The following is a 23,431-nucleotide window of genomic DNA, read 5'->3' on the forward strand; positions in this document are numbered from 1 at the left end:
CACACCTGGACTCCCTTAAACAGAAACCCCTGCACCCCAACAACTCTCAGAGCCATCCATACCCCAACACAAACCCGGGTGACCTCCTGAAGGCCAAGCCCCCCCCAGGCCTACTGGACGCCTTTAAACCTAAACCCAACACCTCCCCAGAAGTGTCCAAACATAAAATCTCCAGATATGCAGACACTTCCCCTCCTCCGACGGGCCGTTTGTCCACTAAAGTAGAAGCAGCAGAAACTCCCCGGTCCAGTTTTAAGCCAGTCCAGGCCCGGTCGGAGTCGGGGGGCGTAGCACCCCCAGCACCACCAAGAGCCCCCTGATCATCGACAAGAATGAGACCTTCACTGTTTACAGGGACCCAGCACTGGTCCGCTCTGACACCGAGAATTCCGCGTCCGCCAGTGTCTCATCCAACCACGTGGCGGCGTACCTCCACCCCCACCTGCACCCACTGCACTCCCCCTCGCCTCATTCTCCCTGTCTCACCCCCGCCTCGCACCCCCATGCTGCCTCACACCTCCTCGCCCCTCCTCACACCACAGCCCTACCTCACCCGCATCTCTTACCCCCAGGGGTGCTCCCAGCTATGCCCCCGCCCACAGCGTCGCTCCTCGGAGGACACCCCCGTCTCGACTCCCCCAGCGGGTTGGGTCACCTGGCCTTGACCCACCCAGCGGCGGCGGCGGCGCACCAACAACAGTTCCTCCAGGTCTGACTCCAGCTCCATAATCTGTTCAGAATTAGAGAATTACATACTTGGTTATCAAACATGTCTCTGAGGTCAACGGGAAAAAGACACAAATCCAGGCACACACTTGGTGGGAAAAATTTGAAACTGTAAAAAGCCTTTATTTAGACCAGGGGTCTCAAACGTGCGTCCAGGGGGCCAAATGCATCCCACCAAAGGTTCCAATGCAGTCTGTAGGATGAATTTTGAAAGTGTAAAAATTCCACAGTCAAGGCTGTGGAACTCATTTTAGTTCAGGTTCCACATACAGACCAATATGATGTACAGTCAAATAATAACAGCAGAATAACCGACAAAAAAGAATGACTCCAGATTTTCTTCTTGGTTTGATGTGAAAAAATATTACATCATGCCTATAAATAATGACAACTTAAAATTTTTGTCTTTGTTTGAGTGCAAAAAATAACATAAAATTATGAAAATATGTACATTTACAAACTATCCTGTAACAATAAAATGTGAATAATCTGAGTAATATGAACAACCTGAAATGTCTAAAGAAAATTAAGCACAATTTGAACTATTTTCTGCCTGTTCCTCAGTGTTTAGTGTCTTTGTAGATCTGATCCATAATGCATATGTAGAAATGATAAGTTGAGGCACAATATTGTTAAAATTGCACTAAATTCTCTCATTTTTTAAAATTTAAATTTCAGTTGTTTCAGGTTATTCACTTTTTTTGGGTAGTTTCTAAAAGTAAGTATTTTCATAATTTAATTGGGGGTTTTTGCACTAAAACACAGACAAAAATTTGCAGTTGTCATTATTTATAGGTTATTATGTTATTATTTACTGGTCCAACCCACTGGGGATCAAATTAGGCTGAATGTGGAACCTGAAAGAACATGAGTTTGAGAGCCCTGATTTAGACTTAGACATTATCTGTCCTAGAAGGGATATTTGTTTCCACATGACTGCACATAGAAATTGTCACGAAAGCACACACATTGACACCAAAACACACACATCGACATCAGATAGAAAAGAAAAGCACACAAAAAATGCAGACATATCATCAAACCACTTACCGTACTTCCCGGGTTATCGAGCGCACCTGACTATAGAGCACACCTGAATATAAGCCGCACCTAAATATAAGCCGTACCTGAATATAAGCCACACCCTCCAAATTTTAAAAGAAAAAATATTTGTGCATATATAGGCTGCACCTGACTATAAGCTGCAGGTGTCCACGTTGTAACATGAGATATTCCCACAGACAGATGGTAAACAGACAGATCATTTAAATATTTATTTCCATCATTTAACTGCTTTATTCCAAACAGTGCTGTAACACGGCAGTAAAACAACATGAACACGGCTGGTTCAAAACCCAGAAAAGTCATTGATCTGTATCTTCATCTTCCTTCTGCTCATTCTCCCACAGCAGTTTCTTCTTCAGTGTCGGAGTTGAACATCCTCAGAAAGGCTCCGTCACACTCCTTCTCAGTCTGTCTTCCGTTGTCTCTCATTGTCTCTTCCGTGCTGCAGCTCTGTTTCCTTCTTTACAGACACATTGATTGGTTTGAACTTCAAAGCTGCATCATATACATTTCTTGTGTTTTCCATGATGAGGGTTTGTGCATGACCAAGGTTATTATCGTTAACAAAAACTAACAAAATGACAAAAACTAGAATTGTAAAAACATTTTTGTTAACTGAAATAAATAAAAGCTATAATTAAAAGAAAAAATGATAACTGAAACTGTATTGTGTGCTTACAAAACTAACTAAAACGGATAAAATTTATGGATAAATTCCCTTCGTTTTCGTCGTTGTCAACATTGGATTGATACGAATTCTTTATTATTTCCCTCAAGCAATCTTAGCTGCTGGGACCATACGACACTTAACGGTCTGTCACTTGTGGTTTACAGTCGTCTTCTGGTCCCCACTCTACCTGGAAACATGGAGACTAAAGTTGGGAGAAAACAGCAGAGTCCTGTCTGGGATTTATTTGAATACGACAAAGAAGAGAAAAGATACGACAAAACTAAAATTAATACTAAAACTAAACTAAAACTAAGCATTTAGAAAAAAAATGAAAACTAGTAAAACTAGAAAACCTGCTCTAAAAATGAATTAAAACTAACTGAATTAGAGAAAAAGTCAAAACTAAATAAAAAAAACTATACTATAATGAAAAATCCAAAACTATTAGAACCTTGTGCATGACACGCAAAATGATTGTTCAAAGTTCAGCTTAAAACTTCTCTTCATCACCTCTTCCACCTGTCTCGCTTTTGCGCTTCCTGCTAGAGTGCCTCCTGGAGGCCGTTAGCCCGTAAAAATCTGTACTCGAGCCGCATCGTTGGATAAGCCGCAGGGTTCAAAGCGTGGGGAAAAAAGTGGCTTATAGTCCGGAAAGTACGGTAGTTATTTCATGAGGGCCTGTAGATGAATTCATTAGGGCTGGAGTTAAAAACACACCAACATGTGCCTTCAGTGTTTTACGAAGACAGAGGAAGACACTGATTTATACTCATGGACTGCAGGTGTGGCAGCCAGTGAGACAACAGCAAAGAGGTTTTCAGGCACTAAGTGGGAATAAGTAGCCATTCTCTTGTAATTAGAAGACAGAATATGTAGAAATAAGGGGGGGTTAAGGAAAAAAAATTAAATAAAAAAATAAAATTTAGAAGATTTCTCTGAGGTCATTTTCCAGAGGAAGATGAGAAACATATTCCACCATGTTTACATCTAATAGAATCTAACAGCAGAAATACATAGTCAGTGTGCAATTTATTGACTGGCACATCAACATAACTAGGGTTTGAAAATTTATCTCTATAATAATGTCTCTGCTATTTTATGTAAGAGGCCATTTATAAGTCTTGTGGGTATCTTCAGTAGTGTATTCCTTTGTGTCCCTCACCTTTGAAACAGGCTTGTATTGAAGTCAGACCTTCATGTCCAATGTAGAACAAAGCCCTATTATGATCTGCTCAGGTTCTGAATGTTCAAAGTCCTGCATTGACCTTTTATACAAACTTAGACATTTCCTCAACGGTTTCAAAGTTGTATTGTTTATCAGTGGATGGAACCCATTTGTTGCTTAATAAGGCTTTTATTTGCTGTTTGTTTGAATGACACAGTGTTATGACTTCGGTGAATACAATCAAGCACACACTAGATTCACAGTAGGTGTGATTCTATTCAGATGCTTGGATTTGAATTTTTAATTTTTCTCTAAAAATCCCTGAGTGGAAGACCGAAAGATTCAATGACCTTGAACATGCTTGAAGTTTGACGATTCATCGATAACACTTAAATCTGCAAGAGTGCAACTGAAACAGATTTACTGAATAATTAAGGACGTACATATGTGGTCCAATAATGAGATTCTAACGTTAACTGAATTAATAGAACAGTAAATGACAGAGAAACCCAGCATGTATGAAGAGCTTCAGGACAAATACTTGAACAAACTCTAGAAGAGCCTGAGACATATTCAGGGGACAAACCTGGTTCAGTACACCCCTTCAGGATCACTAGAAACTGAAGAATTACTCAACAAGACATGCAGTTGAATAGTGTAAAGAGCTACATGGTGTCAATGTACAGAGAACATTAGACAGCAACAAAATATGCAGGATTAGATGAAACAAACGACTATTTAACTAAACTAGACTTAACTAGTTTATTAGATAATTGTGGTTGTTTCGTCTGTGGACCTGCTGATGAGGTTACCTGGTAAATGACCTTGATGTCAGTGTGTTTGGGCTCATTCTGGTTTCATCTGTGTCTGTGTTAAAACATATCAAACTTGTATTTCTCGACTGAACATGTTCTTGCACTTTGATGATCTCGTAATGTATTAAATGTAAATTATAATGTAAAAAAAAAAAAACAAACCCAGGAAGAATAGCTGCTGCTGTGATGCAAAAGCTAATGAGGATCAAAATAAACAAACCAACCCAGACCTAATATAAAGAGGTAAAGGTTTGTACCAAAGTAGTCGTGGAATAAAAAAACTCTGTTCTATTTGCTCTCTGTATCCTCCTGACATCCGTCGATCCTTTATAGGAGACAAGAGTTTCACAGGTTTACTTAAAAAAAAAAAAAAAAAAAAAAAACAATATGCTGTTGCTGTCCACTGCAAAGGATATTCCATAAAAAAAAAAGTATCTGGAAAAAATGTTGTATCATGCTTTTTCCAATTATAGCAATTATTTTATGTAAAAAAAAAAAAAAAAAAAAAAAAAAGCCTGAACTTTTACCCAGTGGGTCTCTGGAGGATTTTGGAGTTTGACGCCAAAGGTTCATTAACTTCATTAATTAAATTCTTGTTCTTTCAGTGTTTTAATAACTGGTTTTCCCAGTGTGGACTCACTCTCAAACTCATTTTCTTTCAGGTTCCACATTCAGCCCCATTTGATCTCCAGTGGGCCAGACCAGTAAAATAATAACATAGTAACCTATAAATAATGACAACTACAAATTTTTCTTTGTTTTAGTGCAAAAAATAAGAAAAAAAAACATTAAATTATGAAAATTCTTACTTGTATGAATTACCCAAACAAAAAATGTGAATAATCTGGAAAAAAAAAAAAACTGAAATTTCTTAAGAAAAATAAGTGCAATATTAACAATATTCTGCCTCAACTTATTATTTCTACATGTGCATTATGGGTCAGATCTACAAAGACACTAAACACTGAGGAACAGGCAGAAAATAGCTAAAATTGTGCTTAATTTTCTTTAGACATTTCAGGTTGTTCATATTTGTTCAGGTTATTCACAATTTATTGTTACAGGATAGTTTGTAAATGTAAAAATTTTCATAATTTAATGTTATTTTTTGCACTAAAACAAAGATAAAATTTGAAGTTGTCATTATTTATAGGCGTAATGTAATATTATTTTTTTCCTCATCAAACCAAGAAGAAAATACTGAGTCATTTATTCTGTAGGTTATTCTGCTGTTATTATTTGACTGTAGATCATATTGGTTTGTATGTGGAACTGGAACTAAAATGAGTTCCACAGGCTTGATTGTGGAATTTTTGCACTTTGCAAATTCATCCCATGGGCCAGACTGGAACCTTTGGCGGGACGCATGTTTGACACCCCTGCTCTAGTGTTTAGTTATGAACTGTAGATTCTACCATGTGATTATGATCCTAATGTGTGTAAAAACATAAGCCCCATTTGTGCTGCTGTTTCCAGGGTCAGGGTCCTCCACCCCCTCCTCCTCTGCTGGCCCAGGCTCACAGCGGGGCAACAGGCCTGGGTCTGTACCACTCCTCTGGCAGTACCCCAATGGAACACCAGCCTCATACCCCCCAGGCCTCAACCTACCCCCCACGGCCAAGTGGGTCCACCCTGAAAACCCTGTCACGGTGAACTCAGAGGTCTCTCTGAGGAGGGTACGTATGCATGTTAATGTCCATATGAACAGAGCAACAAGAGTCCTCTGCACCTCAGCCCACTGAAAAATGTTTAACTACATGTTTTAAGACCTTTGGGATTATGAAGAAAAACTGCTCTAAATATGAAATAATTTCAGACACCTTCCACAGTTGAGGTAGTGGAAGTCCTCTGAGCCGTCCGATGATAGAGGTCGGTCGATACATTATATAGAGGGTATGCATATACGTCACTCCCCCTCCAGGCCATGCCCCTCTAAGTCAGACTGAGTGGCAAAGACCAACCTGCTCAACATGACGGAGTATGGCAGTAAACACAGCCAGACCGGGAAATGTGAAATATGAAATTAAATGAAGGACAAGTGGACTGGACATGGATCCGTACGAGCTACCAAAGAACAAGTGGTCCATCAACTTTGACATGTGGACAGAAATGGAGTATCCTGACATCCAGGTGTAAGGGATCATCGCTATTTTTACCTGAAAAAAATATACATGGTTTCATCATCACTGACAACCAGAGTCCAAAACTAGGGCCCAGAACCAGCTGATCCAAAGTGCATTTACAGTAGACCGTGTACTGACGCCAGTGAATATATGAATTATCTACTGGGACTGAGGATATTTACATCTAGTTCATATCAAGTACTTTATACAACACAGATACTACTGCTGTGGATCAGCAGGGGACCACTGAATTCTGGGAAATTAGGAGATTTTTACTGTTTTTGAATTACCACATTATTCTGGTAATATTATGGCTTTATTGTCGGAAAATTACGACTTTAATCCCATAAACGAATGACATTTTTGTTAAATTATGAGGTTTTTTATAACTACAAATTTAATCAGATAACATTGTGATTATTTTTGTTTTCGACTTTATTCTCACAAAATTACGGGTTTTATATCGATATTTTATGACTTTATACTTGTAGTGACCAGTGTTTTTATTTTCTTATGTGGCCCTAATACTCCGTTGTAGCTTTATTCTCCAGTTCCCCCGTATTTGAAAAACTAGGTTAGCCTCAGTTTAAGTTAGTTTACTAATCATGTAGGAGCACAAGGTTCAGAATCACAAATGAAGACAAAAACCATGAAAGATCTGACTAGGGATGCACCGATACCGATACAAGTATCGGCATCAGCTCCAATACTCAGTGTGTGTACTTGTACTCGTAAAAGATATCCAATACAAATGTACTGATACCACTTACAGCCGTGTGACATTCACAGTTCAGTGCAGCAGATACTAGGAGGAGGAATAATGTGTGGGGAATGTGGAGATTTTTCAAAATAAATGACGGTGATAAAAATAACGCTGACTGCAACGTAAAAGACACAGACAGATACGGATACAGCGTTCTGTCCGTCCTCTGCATACATTCCATCCGTTTACCAGGTGCTCACGGATACGTAAACAGAATGAGAATACCAGCGGGTGTACGGAGCGGTGCAGATTGCTGCCAACAGAAGTGAAAACGAAACTTATCGCTCATTTCTCTTTTCTCTACCTGCTGAAGGTAAACTTTTAAACCTTACCAGTGAAAACGCTGCAACATTAGTATCACATTACTGTTACCTCTGTCGTCTCCATGTTTGTTATTACTGACTTTCTTCTTCTTCTCAAAAAACTTTACTCTTCTTCGTGGTATTTGTCCAGTATGGTTAATTCATAGCGGCGCCCCCTGGTGGATTGATTGAGAAACGCTCATTCCAACACATTAAATGTCAGTAGCAGCACTTTTTTCTAGTCAGACTAATGATAACGACAATAAAGCACATTTACAAAAGGTACTAAGAACTGGAATTGGATTATTAAGTACTCGTATCGGCAAGTACTCAAATGTAAGTACTCGTACTCGGTCTGGAAAAAAGTGGTATCTGTGCATCCCTAGATCTAATCATGAAACCAAGAGCTTTACTAAGAAGTAACGTTAGCCAAAACAATAGGTCATTTAAGGTCTGATTTGACCCAAAAATACCGCATAAATTAATGTTACCTGACACCAAACAGGATCCACAGATCTAGGTTTGGTTTCCTGGATTTGTGGATCCATCTCCTTCTCTTTTCTTTGTCCTTCGGTGTCTTTAAAACAATAGCTCCAACTGCTTTTCAAACCTGTTCATACAATCAATCGCACAACAGCTCTTCCCCATTTTTTATTAAATATTGTTCTTCAGTTTAGACAGTATTGAAGCCAACGCTGCTACTCATCCCCGTCTTTCTGCCACTGGGAGGAACCGCGGTGACTTCCGCTAGTGGTGATGTCACATGTATACCCTCTATATATAGAAGGAGAACTGAGGCCAACACTTCAATCCAAACAAACAACTGCTTTTAAAACAGTGATATTTTTCTTCCTTTTCCCACATTTCCCTTTGGTCTCCATAAACTGTAAATGCTCTACTTGGCTCTGAATTCTTCATTCATTCAACTCCACAGGTCCATCTTCAACCCTATTTCTGAGTAATGACACTAGAAAGGTCGTTTTGGAGGGCTGGCCCTGTAAATGCACATGACCCTGCCCCCTCCAGGTTGTTGACCATGCGCTCTGTCCCGTTCAGCCACTTGTGTTCGTTAATACAACCAACAACTGAACATTTTAGGTAATGAGCTCCAAGTTGGGACATATTTTCAGTATGGACTACAACCGCTGATGACGACAAATAATTATGGAGAAATACTGGAGAAATGTTGGTCTGACTTCTGGACCTGATATGAGCAGATGTGGAGACGTAACGAGTTAGAGACGCAACTAATGAAGAAGGAACTCGAATGAAAGACAACAAATGAAAATTGACCAAAATATGAAAAACATGAACAAAACTGAATAAAAATCGGCAAAATCATGAAAAAAATAAACAAAACTTAATAGAAATTGACAAAATAATGAAAAAAATGAACAAAACCAAACGAAAATTGAGAAAAATAATGACAAAAAGGAACAAAACCAAATAAAATCGAGCAAAATAATGACAAAAATGAACAAAACTGAACAGAAATCGATTAAAATAATGAAAAAAATGAACAAAAGCAAACAAAAATCAAGCAAAATAATGACAAAAATGAACAAAACCGAACAAAAATTGAGCAAAATAATGAAAAACATGAACAAAACTGGCGGTGCAGTGGATAGCCTTCGTGCCTCACAGCAAGAAGGTCCTGGGTTCGATTCCAACACCAGTCAATGGGGTGGGACCTTTCTGTGTGGAGTTTGCATGTTCTCCCCGTGTTTGCGTGGGTTCTGTCCGGGTACTCCTGCTTCCTCCCACAATCCAAAGACATGCACTGATAGGTTAATTGGTTAATCTAAATTGCCCATAGGTGTGAATGTGATAGTGATTGTTTGTCTCTATATGTCAGCCCTGCGATGAAATGGCGAAGTGTCCAGGGTGTACCCCGCCTTCGCCCGTAAGTAGCTGGGATAGGCTCCAAGCAACCCCTGTGACCCTAGTGAGGATAAAGCGGGTTCAGATAATGAATGAATGAACAAAACTGAATGAAAATCGACAAATAATGATAAAATGAACAAAACTGAACAGAAATCGAGCAAAATAATGACAAAATGAAAAAATTGAACAAAAATTGAGCAAAATAATGACAAAAATGAACAAAACCGAACAAAAATCGAGCAAATAATGACAAAAATGAACAAAACCGAATGAAAATCGAGCAAAAAAAGAAAAACATGAACAAAACTGAACGAAAATGACAAAATAATGAAAAAAAATGAACAAACTAACAGAAATTGACAAAAAATGACAAAAATGAACAAAACCGAACGAAAATTGAGCAAAATAATTTTAAAAAATGAAAACCGAACAAAATCGAGAAAAATAAAAAATGCACAAAACTGAACGAAAGTCGAGCAAAACAATGACAAAAATGAATAAAACTGAACAGAAATCGAGCAAAACAATGACAAAAATTAACAAAACTGAACAAAAATTGAGCAAAATGACAAAAATGAACAAAACCGAACAAAATCGAGCAAAATAATGACAAAAATGAACAAAACCGAATGAAAATCGAGCAAAAAAGAAAAAAAACAACTGAAAAGAAATTGACAAAATAATGACAAAATGGACAAAACCGAACGAAATCAAGCAAAATAATGACAAAAATGACAAAACCGAACGAAAATCAAAAAAAAGCAAAAAACAAAAAAAAAAAAAAAAACAAAAATGAAAAAATCACAAAACTGATGAAAGTCGAACAATAATGACTAAAACAATGAACAAAACCAAACAAAAATTGAGCAAAATGACAAAAAAAAAAAACAAACATAACGAAAAAAAAGATAGCAAAAACTGAAACAACCGAAACAAAAATTGCAAAAATAATGACAAAAATGAACAAAACCGAACAAAAACGAGCAAAATAATGACAAAAATGAACAAAAAACAAAAATTGACAAAATAATGACAAAAATGAACAAAAAAAAGAACAAAAATCCAGCAAATAACAAAAAAACAAAAAATGACAAAAATGAACAGACTGAAATCGAGCCATAATGACAAAAATTAACAAAACGAATAGAAATCGAGCAAAATAATAACAAAAATGAACAAAACCTAACGAAAATCGAGCCAAATAATGAAAAAAATGAACAAACCAAACGAAAATCAACAAAATAATTTAAAAAATGAAGAAAACCCATATGTGCAATGTTGGAACTAGTTATAGACGGAACTAATTAAGAAGGAATTCAAACAGGCTGTAGAAATCTAATGGATTTTTTATCAAATGAATCTAAAGTAGTTTAGCAGCAGCTGGAGGGTTCAAATTCAAACTGTCTGAACTATTAGGGTCCAAATACACAAAGAAATGAACCACAGACTAAGAACAGTGAGTTTAGACAAATATGAGTTTTTTAAACAAAACTAACCTGACGTTTTCACCTTTTCTGTCATTTTGATGATGACAGGTGGTGTAACCAGCGCGTTTACACAGTTGAATCTGTGGACTTGAGGGTGTTTGGGTTAAAATTTAAGGTTGCTGCATACCTGGAGCTTTCCCACCATTTTTTGTGTGTAGAGGAAAGCCAGAGTTTGTCTGCAGTGACATCACTCCAGTTTCTGACAAACCTCAGTTGTGGTCTAGGTCTGTCTCCTCTAGATGAGTCTGTCTAGTCTCATCTGCCTTGTAAACTCTTTAGATATGTATCAGAACAACCCAAAAATGATTTCACTGCTACTGTCGCTGGGTTCCTTCACTGGTGGAAGTCCCTTTGAGTTATTTTTATCTCACCAGCAGATACTGTAGGTCTGGAGCTATTCTGGAGCTCTTCGTCATCACTTCATCAGCAATTTCTTCAAACATCTATGAAATACTGGTCGGATTCATTTCAAATTTTATATGTAAATTCCTTTGGACAATGCCTACAAAGTTTTACAGTGTTGAGACATTTATTTTGAATTTTTGACAAATTTTGAAATATACAAATTTACCTTCACTTATAATGGGCCAAATTTGATAATGTAACGTAAAAATGTTTAGAGATATCAGTATACTTCCTACTGATCCCTGATAGAAGTCATATATGGACTTTGATTGAATGAGCTGAGTTCTCTTCCAGTGAAAGCTCCGCCCACTTCTATTGTTAGATTGATCTCCTGCATCATGACTACAGGACTGGAACAGAGACAGAACCTGACAACCTCGCACACATTCTAGTTTTCTGATTCTTGATAGAGCATCCCAGTGAGATACAGGGAGATTTCTATTTTCATATTCTATTTTGTGACAGTAAACTGAATATCTATGAATTCTGGACAAAACAAATACATTTACAAACTAGAAGCACTCAGAGAGCGCAGACCTCCACCAAGGTTGATCAGTAAACCCCCCCCCCCCGATCACACACCAAATTTAATCATGTGTTCCTTGTGCCAGTATCAGCATTTCCTGAAATTTTCATCCAAATCCATCCATAACTTTGTGAGTTATCTTGCACACAGACAGACAAACAGACAGACAAATCAACATCGGCAAAACATAACCTCCTTGGCAGAGGTAATCAGTGGCAGCTGCTCGTCTTTCAGAGAGGGGAAGCTCATTGTTGGCCTACATTAAAAAAAAAAAAGGTCAGGTTATTTAAACATAAATTCAGCCCTCCGTTCCTTTTTAGAAAATGGTCAGTGACCTTATCGTACCAAGTAAACAAGAAAACATTGAAATTATGTTAAATTGAAACAAGGAAGTACGTTGTGTGTTTTATTTACAGTGCAAGAAATGAACAAGTTATTTCGTAGTGGTTTCTCTCAATTTCACAGCAGAATGCGCAATGGTATTAAACTGAACTCTGTCAAGTGAAGGAGTAGATCTCAAAATAGCTGTCAATCAAACAGGATTCAGCCTTTCGACTGATCCTCCAATCAGCACGTGGAAGCTCAGCGTCCAGCCCGGCCAAGCTCCACCCACAGCTCCATTCATCCCCAGAGACACCGAGCGTCCAGGGGCGGGACAACATTGTGGCATTTATCCAATTACCGTTCAGTTTTGAGGCAATGAAAAAAACTGTTCCACTCAGTCCCATTGAAGTGCATGGACGCTGAGCGTCTACAGGCAAATGCACTGACCATAGATCAAATGAGAAAACAGCACAACGGGAATGTATGAGAAGTTAACAACATAGAGTCCATTGATTTGGGATAAAGCTGATTCTAAACGAAATCATCTGTGAGATGAACGTGTTTGAACACATTTGTAGTCAATGAAATGTCAACACAACTGTACATATTTGACCATTTAATTTTCGTAATTTTAGGGGTAGCTGAGCTTCCCTTGCAGTCTTTGAGAAATCACCTGTTACAAACATAATCTTGGATTTAGAGAAACAGTTTTTGAACATTTTCTGACACCAAACATTTAATTTGGAAAATACTGAACAATGTGCTGGTGAAGAATGATCCTCCAGCTCTGATGGAGTGGTCGTCAGTTGGAGTCTGTTTGAAACTCCTTTCACATGTTGTGTATGGGCCTGTCTTTACTGCCTCTTCTAACCGTGTCTGTCCACGTGTGTCCATATGTGTCCTTGTGTGTCCATGCATGTCTGTGTGTCCTTGTGTGTCCTTGTTGTCCGTGTGTGTCCTTGTGTGTCCTGGTGTGTCCTGCGTGTCCTTGTGTGTCCAGAACACAGCCAGTCCGTGGTTGCACCAGGCCGGTGGTTCTGCTGGAGACAGTCTGGGTTTGCTGAGCCATGTTCCTGTCCGACCAGCCAGCGCTGACCCCCACCGCCCCCCAGTGAAGATCAGCACCCACCCAGCCCCCCTCTGTCCAAGGCCAGTGTGGACCTCCATAAAGAGTGAGTAGTAACAAAGAGGATGGTTTTACATCCCAGAGCCATCACTGTCTCCACCCAACAGTACTGACTACTGAACTATAATCCATGTGGTCAGTGGATGGTGCCCAAGGGAGTAGGTTTGGTTTTGACGTTGGTGTGGACACAAAGTGCTCCAAGGCAGCACTCCAGAAAGTTGATATTTTTTTGCATTTGTGATCATAATTTAACGTCATGTCGAGCTGATCAAACAAGCAAATCATAGTCAGAAAAAAATTCAGTAATTGACATGTTTGTAATGCATATCTGAATATCTAAAGACAATACAAGAATTTAATGCATTCTGTAAAGTTATTCTCATGACTCACAATGCATTAGTATTTAACCTCAACTGTGAATTTACAGCCTCTCCTCCTTCTCCTCCTCTACTCCTCCTGCCTCTCCTCTCACCTCCTTCTTCTCCTCCTCTACTCCTCCTCCTCTACTGTTTGTCACCTGACTTATATATGTTGATTCATGGCATATGAACAGATTCTGGATACACTGATCATACAGTCTGATGGTACAGTTACTGCCTGAGCAAAAAAGGTTTTTAGTTTCAATTAATACATGTAATTTACTCCCCAAAAATATGGATAAAGTCACATCTAGCATCACATTTGGAATCTGAGGTTTTATTGTATTTTCCCCACAAATTTTCTTTGTGTTTTTTAAACAGTTGCTCTTCCATAGAAATGCATTAAAAATAATAAGTAAAGTAACTTTTAAGTGTACCTGTTTGGCATTAAATATTGTCTTTTATTCAATATCTGTGTTGAGCCTCTACAGTTCTATACCCTTGAACTTACTTACACTTTGACTCCTAAAGAAGTGTCTTATGTCCAGTTTTCTTTTCTTTGACATCCTTTACATCCTTTTACCGAGCACACACACGGGCGTGCACGCACGCAAACAAACACATGTACAAATGTAAATGTAAATGACACAGTCTAGCTGACACAACCCAGACAGAACAAATATCAAACATATTGAAAACTTGCGTTAGCGGTCCAACTAGCAGGTTCCTTTTACAAGTAGATGTAGTGACAGCAGGGATGGTCAATCACATGTATGTTAGCAAAACTAAAGAGCCAATTGGAGAGCGACATTTAAGTTAGAGGCGGGACTTCTAGCAGGGACCGACTGTTAACCCTTCATGTGCCATAATCATTGACTAAACACTACGGAAAGCAGTTGGATTGATAGGGACTACAGAGTAGTGGATGGATATTGGTAGGGATGTGTCTCTAGAGTCCCTACGCAATTCTACGCCCCTGCCAGTGGCTAATAATGATCTGAAGCACTATTCAGACTGGATTAGTTTGGCAGCCCGCCAAAGGGTCCAGTCTGGCCCTTGGGATGAATTGTGAAGTGCAAAAATTAACTAAGGTATTAACAATCCTTTTAGTTCAGGTTCCACATTCAGACCAATTCAATCTCAAGTGGGCAGGACCAGTCAATATTATCACAATAACATGTAAATAATGACAACTCCAAATTTTCTCTTTGTAAATGTAAATATTTTCATGCATTTACACTAAAACAAAGTATAATTTTGCAAAAATGTGAATAACCTGAACAAATATGAGCAACCTGAAATGTCTTAAGAAAAATTAGTGCAATTTTAACAATATTCCACCTGTTAATAAATGTTTTGTGTATTTGTAGATCCACTGTGATCTGTAAGTTAAATGTACGTGTGTAAATGATAAACTGAGGCATAATATTGTTAAAATGACACTTATTTTTTTCAGTTTGTTCATGTTATTCACATCTTTTGAAAGGATAGTTTGCATAAGTAAACCTTTTCATAATGTAAATTTACTTTTTTTGCTCTAAAACATAGAGAATAGTTTGGAGTTGACTTTGTTTATATATTATTGTTATTATTTTACTAGTTTGGCCCACTTCAGATCAAATTTATCTGAATGTGGCCCCTGGACTAAAATGAATTTGACACCCCTGTCTCAACCAATCAGAAGTCCAGTGCCTCTAACTCAGTGGTTCCAACCTTTTTTGTCTCCTAACCCCATTTTAACATCACAAATTTCTGTCGACCCCAGACATTCAAAACGGATTACAAGTACAATTAATACTGAACAAACAAGAACTCAAACTATGAATTAGAAAGAGCTGCAGCATCTGAAACCGACCACAATGAACATTTGACAGATAAACAGAACCACAGTGCTGCAGTTTCACAATCACAGTTTGTCTGATATGGATTTGGATTGGTTCTGTCAACGCAACACAGATTTTTATTATGAAGGTTTTATTTTTATCAATTACTAGAACTTTCAGGTGACCCCATTTGAATTCCAGGCAAACCCATGGGGTCCCGACCCCAAGGCTGAAAAGCACTGGTCTAACAAGTGCTTTTGACCTTCTTCTGCTTCTGAATCCTGTTTGTCATACGCCAATTCCAACAGTACACGAGGTTTCACACACACTTCTCCGACTGGAAACTGCTTCTTCTAGAGCAGGGCTCTCAAACTCATTTTCTTTCAGGTTCCACATTCAGCTTGAATATTCTGCCTCAACTTATCATTTCTACATGTGCATTATGGGTCAGATCTACAAAGACACTAAACACTGAGTAACAGGAAGAAAATAGATCAAATTGTGCTTAATTTTCTTTAGACATTTCAGGTTCATATTTGTTCAGGTTATTCACATTTTATTGTTACAGGATGGTTTGTAAATGTAAATATTGTCATAATTTATTGTTATTTTTTGCACTAAAACAAAGACAAAAATTTGAAGTTGTCATTATTTATAGGCATAATGTAATATTATTTTTCTCACATCAAACCAAGAAGAAAATCTTAAGTCATTCTTTTTTTCGGTTATTCTGCTGTTATTATTTGGCTGTAGATCATATTGGTCTGTATGTGGAACCGGAACTAAAATGAGTTCCACAGCCTTGACTGTGGAATTTTTGCACTTTGCAAATTCATCCCAGGAGCCGGATTGGAACCTTTGGCATTTGGCCCCCAGGACGCATGTTTGAGTTGTTCTAGAGCTTCCATGCTTGAATATCCACAAAAAAAATCTTGTGAACAGGATATGATGGAATATCTATGCACATATGAACTACTGGTCTATTAGTTTTACCTGGGGTCATTTTCCCAGACCCTTTTACAGAAGGGAAAAGTCACTGTAATCTATACTGACATTTGTGCGGTAATGATTACAGATGTAGCACATTTGGACAGGACTAAAATCTCTGGTAATTATTACTTTACCCCTAATCCCATCCGAAAAGGTTTTAACACTACCTCAGCATGTGTCCACCACCGTCCAGACCAATCAGGTTTCACTAAATACAGTACAGACCTCTACGTAGCCTTGAGCTTTGGTGATTCTACACTAAACACATCATAGTTAGATGTACTTTCTCAAACTGGGAAATTACACTGGAAAAACTCTAAATCTGACCAAGTGTATTTTTCTTATTTCTAGTCCAAATATCTCATCACACTTAAAATAAGACAGAATCACCTAAAGAGGAACTTTTCAGTGAGATATAAGACTGATTTATAGACAAGAGATCTGGAAAATCTGATTTCAACAAATCTGAACAAGATCATTTTCGTTTGTTCCAGTGGCAGATTTTTTTTGGTTGAATTAAGCAAAAACAATCGAATTAAAATTTATTGTAAAAATGTCATTTCCTGTGTATTTTGTTTTTTTTAAAGGCTTTAATCATCACATTATCTTTGATTGAAAACTCATGTAATTGTGAATTCACTGTAACAGGTCCATATGCTCCACTGTCATTGGTCAGATGCTGTATTTGCCAGTAGCTGATGTCAGTGATATAGACCCATATCAGATAGATCTGTGCATACCCAGTATCTAGACCAGGGGTCTCAAACATGCGTCCTGGGGGCCAAATGCGGCCCACCGAAGGTTCCAATCCAGCCCCTGGGATGAATTTGCAAAGTGCAAAAAATTCCACTGTCAAGGCTGTGGAACTCATTTTAGTTCAGGTTCCACATACAGACCAATATGATCTACAGTCAAATAATAACAGCAGAATAACTGACAAAAAAGAATGACTCCAGATTTTCTTCTCAGTTTGATGTGAAAAAAATGTTACATTATGCGTATAAATAATGACAACTTCAAATTTTGTCTGTGTTTTAGTGCAAAAAATAACTTATAACTAATAACTGAAAATATTTACATTTACAAGCTACATAAAAGTGAATAACCAGAACAAATATGAACAACTAAAATTGTCTAAAGAAAATTAAGCCCAATTTTAACAATTTGCCTGTAACTAAGTGTTAAGTGTCTTTAGATCCAATCCATAATACATGTGTATGGATGTTAAGTTGAGGCATAATATCGTTAAAATTGCACTTATTTTTCTTAAGAAATTTCAGTTTTTTCAGGTTATTCACATCTTTTTTGTGGATAGTTTATAAAAGTAAGTATTTTCAGAATTTAATGGGGTTTTTTAGCACTAAAACAAAAATAGAAATTTGGAGTTGTCATTATTTATAGGTTATTCTGTTATTATTTTACTGGTCCAACACACTGGAAATCAAATGAGGCTGAATGTGGCCCCTGAAAAAAAATGAGTTTGAGAGCCCTGATCTAGACAGTAGAGGTTTGTGGAAATCTTCAGTATGTGTCTTGTCCTTTTACAGAGACATGGAAAAGAAGGCGTTCATAGATCCAATCAGGACGTTGACGTTGGCCCAGCTGAAACAGGAGCAGACAGACAGGAGTCGAACCCCCACAGGGAAGGAAGTCCACCTGCATCGACTCTATTCTCTGGACCCCCACAGCAAACTACGCCTGGCAAACAGTCAGGTAACCCAGTTCACCTGCAATGATGACTGCACAGTCCATTAGACACACCCCTTCAGTTGAGGAAACAGCAAAACCACCAGTAAAACGACTGGTTATCTGCTTCTGTTCTGGACCAGTGATTACCTGTACCCATGGACCACCTGAATTTAGGAACTGGGTTTTCTGATATTTATAGTTCCATGCAAGAGTCTTAGGCTAACTTAACAATAATAATAATAATAAAAATAATAATCATGTAAACCCTAGGAGGAGATGTTGAAAGTATGACGGGTGTGATTTTATAGGTCCACACTTCCACCCTATAGGGCCGACTTCCTGTTGGGTTACAATTACCTGCCACAATGTAATTTTTGACTTGTCCTACCATGGGCTATGTCTGTACCAAGTTTCATGTTTGTACGTGGAAAAAAATTTGGGGAGGGCTCCCATCCACATAATGTATTGTGATTTTTGAGGGGGCGTGGCCGAGTCATTTTGCAATATTTTTTCCTGGCGACTTCAAATAAAACAAAATTTTTGCCAGGCTTGAATTTTTGACCAAATAAAATTTACTTTTGTTCATGTTCAAGGGGTCAAATTTGTGTTAAAAGTGGTGAAAGTAAAATAAGAACATGCGATTTTAATAGGCCCTCGCCAGCTAGTGCCTTCGCGGCTCGGGCCTGATAATAATAAGTATAATATTAATAATAATAATAATAATAATAATAATTAAAGCTGCAAGCAGCATTGGGCAGGACCTTGCACCGGGCGTTCCGCCTCCCCTGCGATCCGCCTCCCGTGACCGTCGACACCTCAGCTCCACTCACAGCTCTCCGTCCCGATACCAGTTCCCACTCTTTAGTGTCTGTCCTCCTTACATCTCTACAGAACACCAGCGACCCTCTGCTGAAACCACCATCACCTTTAAATGAGACTTTTATTTTGGAAACCCTACTGTGTGCATGTGTGTTTGCTTTGTATATGAGAGAAAGAATCATTTTGAAAAATGAATTGAAATTGTATGAATAATTGAGCCTAAAAGTGATGATTTATCACATTTAAGGCTATTATTTTGGAAAAACCCTATTGTGTGAGCATATGTGTCTGTGAGAAAGAGTACTTTTGAATGAAGAAACATTGTACAAACAGTTGAGCGTTTGGTCATAAAAATGAAAGAAGTTATTTACTAGACATTTTTTCTTTTTTTTAATAAGGGTTTATTTTAAAAAATATACTCCATGTACTTTGTAATGTGTGCAAAATGTCCAATATCCACAATACAATGCAGCAAAACCTGTTTTAAAATGTGAGGGGGGAGAGAAGGGAGGAAAAAAAAAAAAAAAAAGGTCATTGCCTTGCTCAGGGTTTGAACCCAGGACTCCCATACAATAGACCAGTGCTATAACCACTGGTCTATTGTCAGACACCCACTACTTTGCACTAGTAAGTATTATATAGGGATTTTGTCATTATGAAAAGTGAAAGTAAACATACTCTTCAAAAAATCGCCATTATTCCATAACCGTTGGTCGTATCTGAAAAATTCTTTCACTTTTGGATTCTGCAGACTTGTGGGAATTTAATGAGGTATAACTTTTGTGTCAAAAGCCTGAAATGAATAAGCAGTAATTGCAGAAACGTAGAGTACTTTCAAAGGCAGATTGCCAACTTCCTGTTGGAGTTAGCTCATGAGTGTCAGTGTATGATTTGTCGGGCTCAATCAGACCAACATTTTGGCATTTGTTCCATGTTTCTGTGACATTCCTACTGGCCGCTAGGGCAGATTTTGTGTGTTTTTTAGTACATAGGTGGTACTACAGAGTCCATTTTGGCACCCAAGGGGTTGATTTTAATATTGAATCAAAGTGTTCAGCAGCCATGACATACATGGCAAATTTGGTGAGTTTTGGAGCATGTTAAGGGGGTCAAATGGCAGTCTAAAGTGGAAAAAGTATGAAAAGAAACAAATTGTTAAAGCAATAACCGTACATCGTATCTCAAAATTTTTGCATGTGAGAGTTGTGCTGAGTCCCGTGAACGCATAGATATGTCACGTGGGGAAAAACTCCAAAGTGAAAAATGAGTTCCAAACATCGCAACTTTGCGGGCTTCTAAAAAAAAAACTAAGACAGTTCTGGAAAAAGTATGAGATCACTTTTGTGAGGAGGGTTCACTCTATGTTTTGGCGCTATTTAGAGGTCAATACGACAAACGGTGTCTTCGGAGTTAGTTTTAAAAATTTTATTTTGAAAGGCATATTGCGAACTTCCTGTTGCAGATAGGTCATAAGTGTCAGTGTAACATTTGTAGAGCATGTTCCAACCAACATTTTGGCATTGGTTTCATGTCTCTACAACATTCCTACTGGCCACTGCGGCTTTTATGGTGTTTTTTCACATAGGTGGCGCTAGCTTGGTCCCTAATAATAATAATAACAACAACAACATAACACAAGATTATACAAAAGTAAACTTCTAGACAGTCAGGTGTACGTGTGTGTTTCAGTTCTGTGCATATTTCCTGCATATTTCTTGAATCATTTTTTCTTAAATAAAGCCACATCCATTATAACCATGTAAAAACAACAAGACCAAAGGCTACCCAAAGCATTTTACACAGTACTGTATATGTAGGGTAAATGACAAGTCTTAGCCACCAGTCGTGAGTTGCACAAAAAGCTAATGCTAATGCTAGTGCTAAATACGACATTTGTTAGGATCTCAATTTGCCCACAGGGATAATGAAGTGATAACCTTAATTTTTAACCCTTAAAAGATCAGTGATGGAGCTCTTTTCCAGACTGTAGTAAACGACCAAGTACAAGGTTCAGACATCATCATATGGTTTAAAAGGTAACAAGCTACACCTGGTTTATACCATCTTCATCAGTTACAATGAAAACGCAATTATTTCTATCAGTAGAAGTAAAAATGGTGTGCAGTCTTAGCTACAGTGTGACCACACTAATATTTGTTACTGAGTGTGTACATTTTCCTCTGTTCCCATTCATTTACTTGTACATAACACAGTATTGTTGTTGGTGTTATATTTAAATAAAATGTTTTATTTAACCAGGCAAAACAGATTAAGAAAACATTCTTATTTACAACTGGCCTTTTGAGGAACAGGGAAAAGGAGCTAAAACAACAAAAAAAACTAGATGAAAATTAAACAAACAGGGCAATCAAAATATAAATGTAATTCCAGTCCAAGCAGGTGTTTCCAAACTATTACATAATGTGTGTGTGTGTGTGTGTGTGTGCATGCGCGCACGTCGCTGCCACTTACTGAGCTGTTGTTGTGTGTCTCAGTGTGTGTTACCGTAGTGACTTTAGCAGACTGTGACATGCCCTCTATTGGCATTAGTAATAATTGCAGAGTATGTTCAGTAGATCATGCACAGTTGGAATAAATTAAATTTAATCATCATACATTTCATTTGGCCCAAGGTTGTACTTTGATTAACCACACATTAAATTAGGGCCATGCTCTGGTCAAGTATAGTATCACTATCACCACTGAACTAGTTTTTCCAACTAGATCGTTCTGCTGAATTTCAGATCTGAGGATTTATATTTTGTACTAGAAAATTTTCAATGAATTTCAATGAATACAGGCTTAAAATCTGTTCATATAACAGAGTCTCAGAGGATTAAATAATGTGGTTATCTACTGAGTTTTATCTGCAGACTGTAGGAACAGTTTATGTGATCCAGCTGTCAATCATCAACCATCATCATCAAATACTGACATAAACATGAATCATGTGACTTGTTTCACATCTGTTTAGATTAAAAATTAAAGGTGTTTTCATGTTGTTTCCCAGGATGCAGTTCAGGCGGCGCGGACCGAGCCATTAAATATAAAGAGGAGAATCGCCAAATCCTGAAAGAGAGCATTGAGGTTGCACCCTACACCGCTAAGATCCAGCGCTCCGCTGACCCAGTCCTGGACAGGGACCGGGAAAGAAGCCGAGAGCCCGCCTTCCCTGTCCGAATTCCAGCCCTCGCTTCCCCCAGCCCCAAAGCAGGCCACACCCACCCCCACATCATTCAGTCAGAAAAGAGTAATTACTTCACCACGCTGTCCAACAGTGTAGTGAACGAGCCTCCAAGGCTCTACCCCTCCAAGGACCTGGGCTCTTATTACGATAAAGTATCTGGAGCTTCGGGGGTGGTGGCCAACATTGGGACGGCCATGCCGACCCAGGGGTCCCTGCCCCAGGGTTATGGCTCCAAATCTTCCCTCTCCAAGCCCCCACCCCTCATTAAGCACCAGCCAGAGGGAGGAGAGGGTTTAGCTGGGAAAATCACAGAGCAGCTGAGTCAGCAGGTGACGCTGGTTCAGCAGCACCACTCCCACCACACTGCTATGGACAGGATAGAACGCCGCAGCCCCGCCATCTCTCCTCTATCTTCGTCTACGTCCTCCTCCTCCTCAGCCTCCAACCACCATCACCACCAACAGCAGCAGCAGCTCAGGGCAATGCCATCACTTCACCGCGCGCCCGTCTCCATCCGCCCACACAACACGCACTGGAACGCAAAGAGGCTGCAGAGCGAGAGCGTGAACGAGAGAAGGAGCGGGAGCGGGAGAGGGTGGGTTATGGTGGACGCCTGTCCCCCCCAACTCTCACACCCATCCAGCCTGTTAGCTTAGCTGGTAGCAAGACATCAGCAGAGCAGCAGAAGCCCCCCGCTGCTGCCTGAACTCAGGGACATTAAAGGTCATGGAAATGCCGCCACCGCTGCCACATCAGCAGCCTCAGGCATCGGTGGGGAGATTATGACATCATCAACACAGCGCTGGGGGAGGAGACATGATTCAGGAAAGAGGAGGGCTGAGGGGGAAGCCTCAAGCTGCAATGGCATCAGTCATTGTGCGTCCTTCAACCTCTGTGAAGTACGACAGTGCTTTTGGTGCTAATAAATCTGGTGCTATGATCCAAAAGGAGCCCCCCCAGGGGAGGTTCTACACATCCAAGTTACAGGGAGAAAACCCCCGACCAGGGAGAGCGGTAGGGTTATCCAGCACAACTCTAACCTGGATGACTTATGTTATAATAAAAAGACATCTGCCCGTGGCACACAAGGCACTGTGGGAGCCACCAGCACAAACTCTGTGTGCAGGACTCCTGGCTCCGCCTCCACAGTTTACGGCGCACAGAGTAAAACTGGGCCGGCCAC

The 23,431-nt window shown here is 39.0% G+C and overlaps 1 protein-coding gene across 1 annotated transcript in view; it reads left to right on the plus strand.

Annotated features, from left to right (window-relative positions):
- The window catches only part of jmjd1cb (jumonji domain containing 1Cb), a 334,742-nt gene that overhangs the window by 280,835 nt on the left and 30,476 nt on the right, over positions 1–23,431 (plus strand). Inside the window, 13 exon segments of the mRNA XM_030122304.1 lie at positions 1–285; positions 288–709; positions 5,918–5,984; positions 5,987–6,117; positions 13,256–13,382; positions 13,385–13,427; positions 18,101–18,266; positions 22,072–22,086; positions 22,089–22,755; positions 22,758–22,941; positions 22,943–23,053; positions 23,055–23,254; positions 23,257–23,430. Coding sequence (XP_029978164.1) covers positions 1–285; positions 288–709; positions 5,918–5,984; positions 5,987–6,117; positions 13,256–13,382; positions 13,385–13,427; positions 18,101–18,266; positions 22,072–22,086; positions 22,089–22,755; positions 22,758–22,941; positions 22,943–23,053; positions 23,055–23,254; positions 23,257–23,430 — 2,592 coding nt within the window.

This window comes from Sphaeramia orbicularis, chromosome 19, assembly GCF_902148855.1.
Source record: "Sphaeramia orbicularis chromosome 19, fSphaOr1.1, whole genome shotgun sequence".
In the NCBI taxonomy this organism is placed as follows: Eukaryota; Metazoa; Chordata; class Actinopteri; order Kurtiformes; family Apogonidae; genus Sphaeramia; species Sphaeramia orbicularis.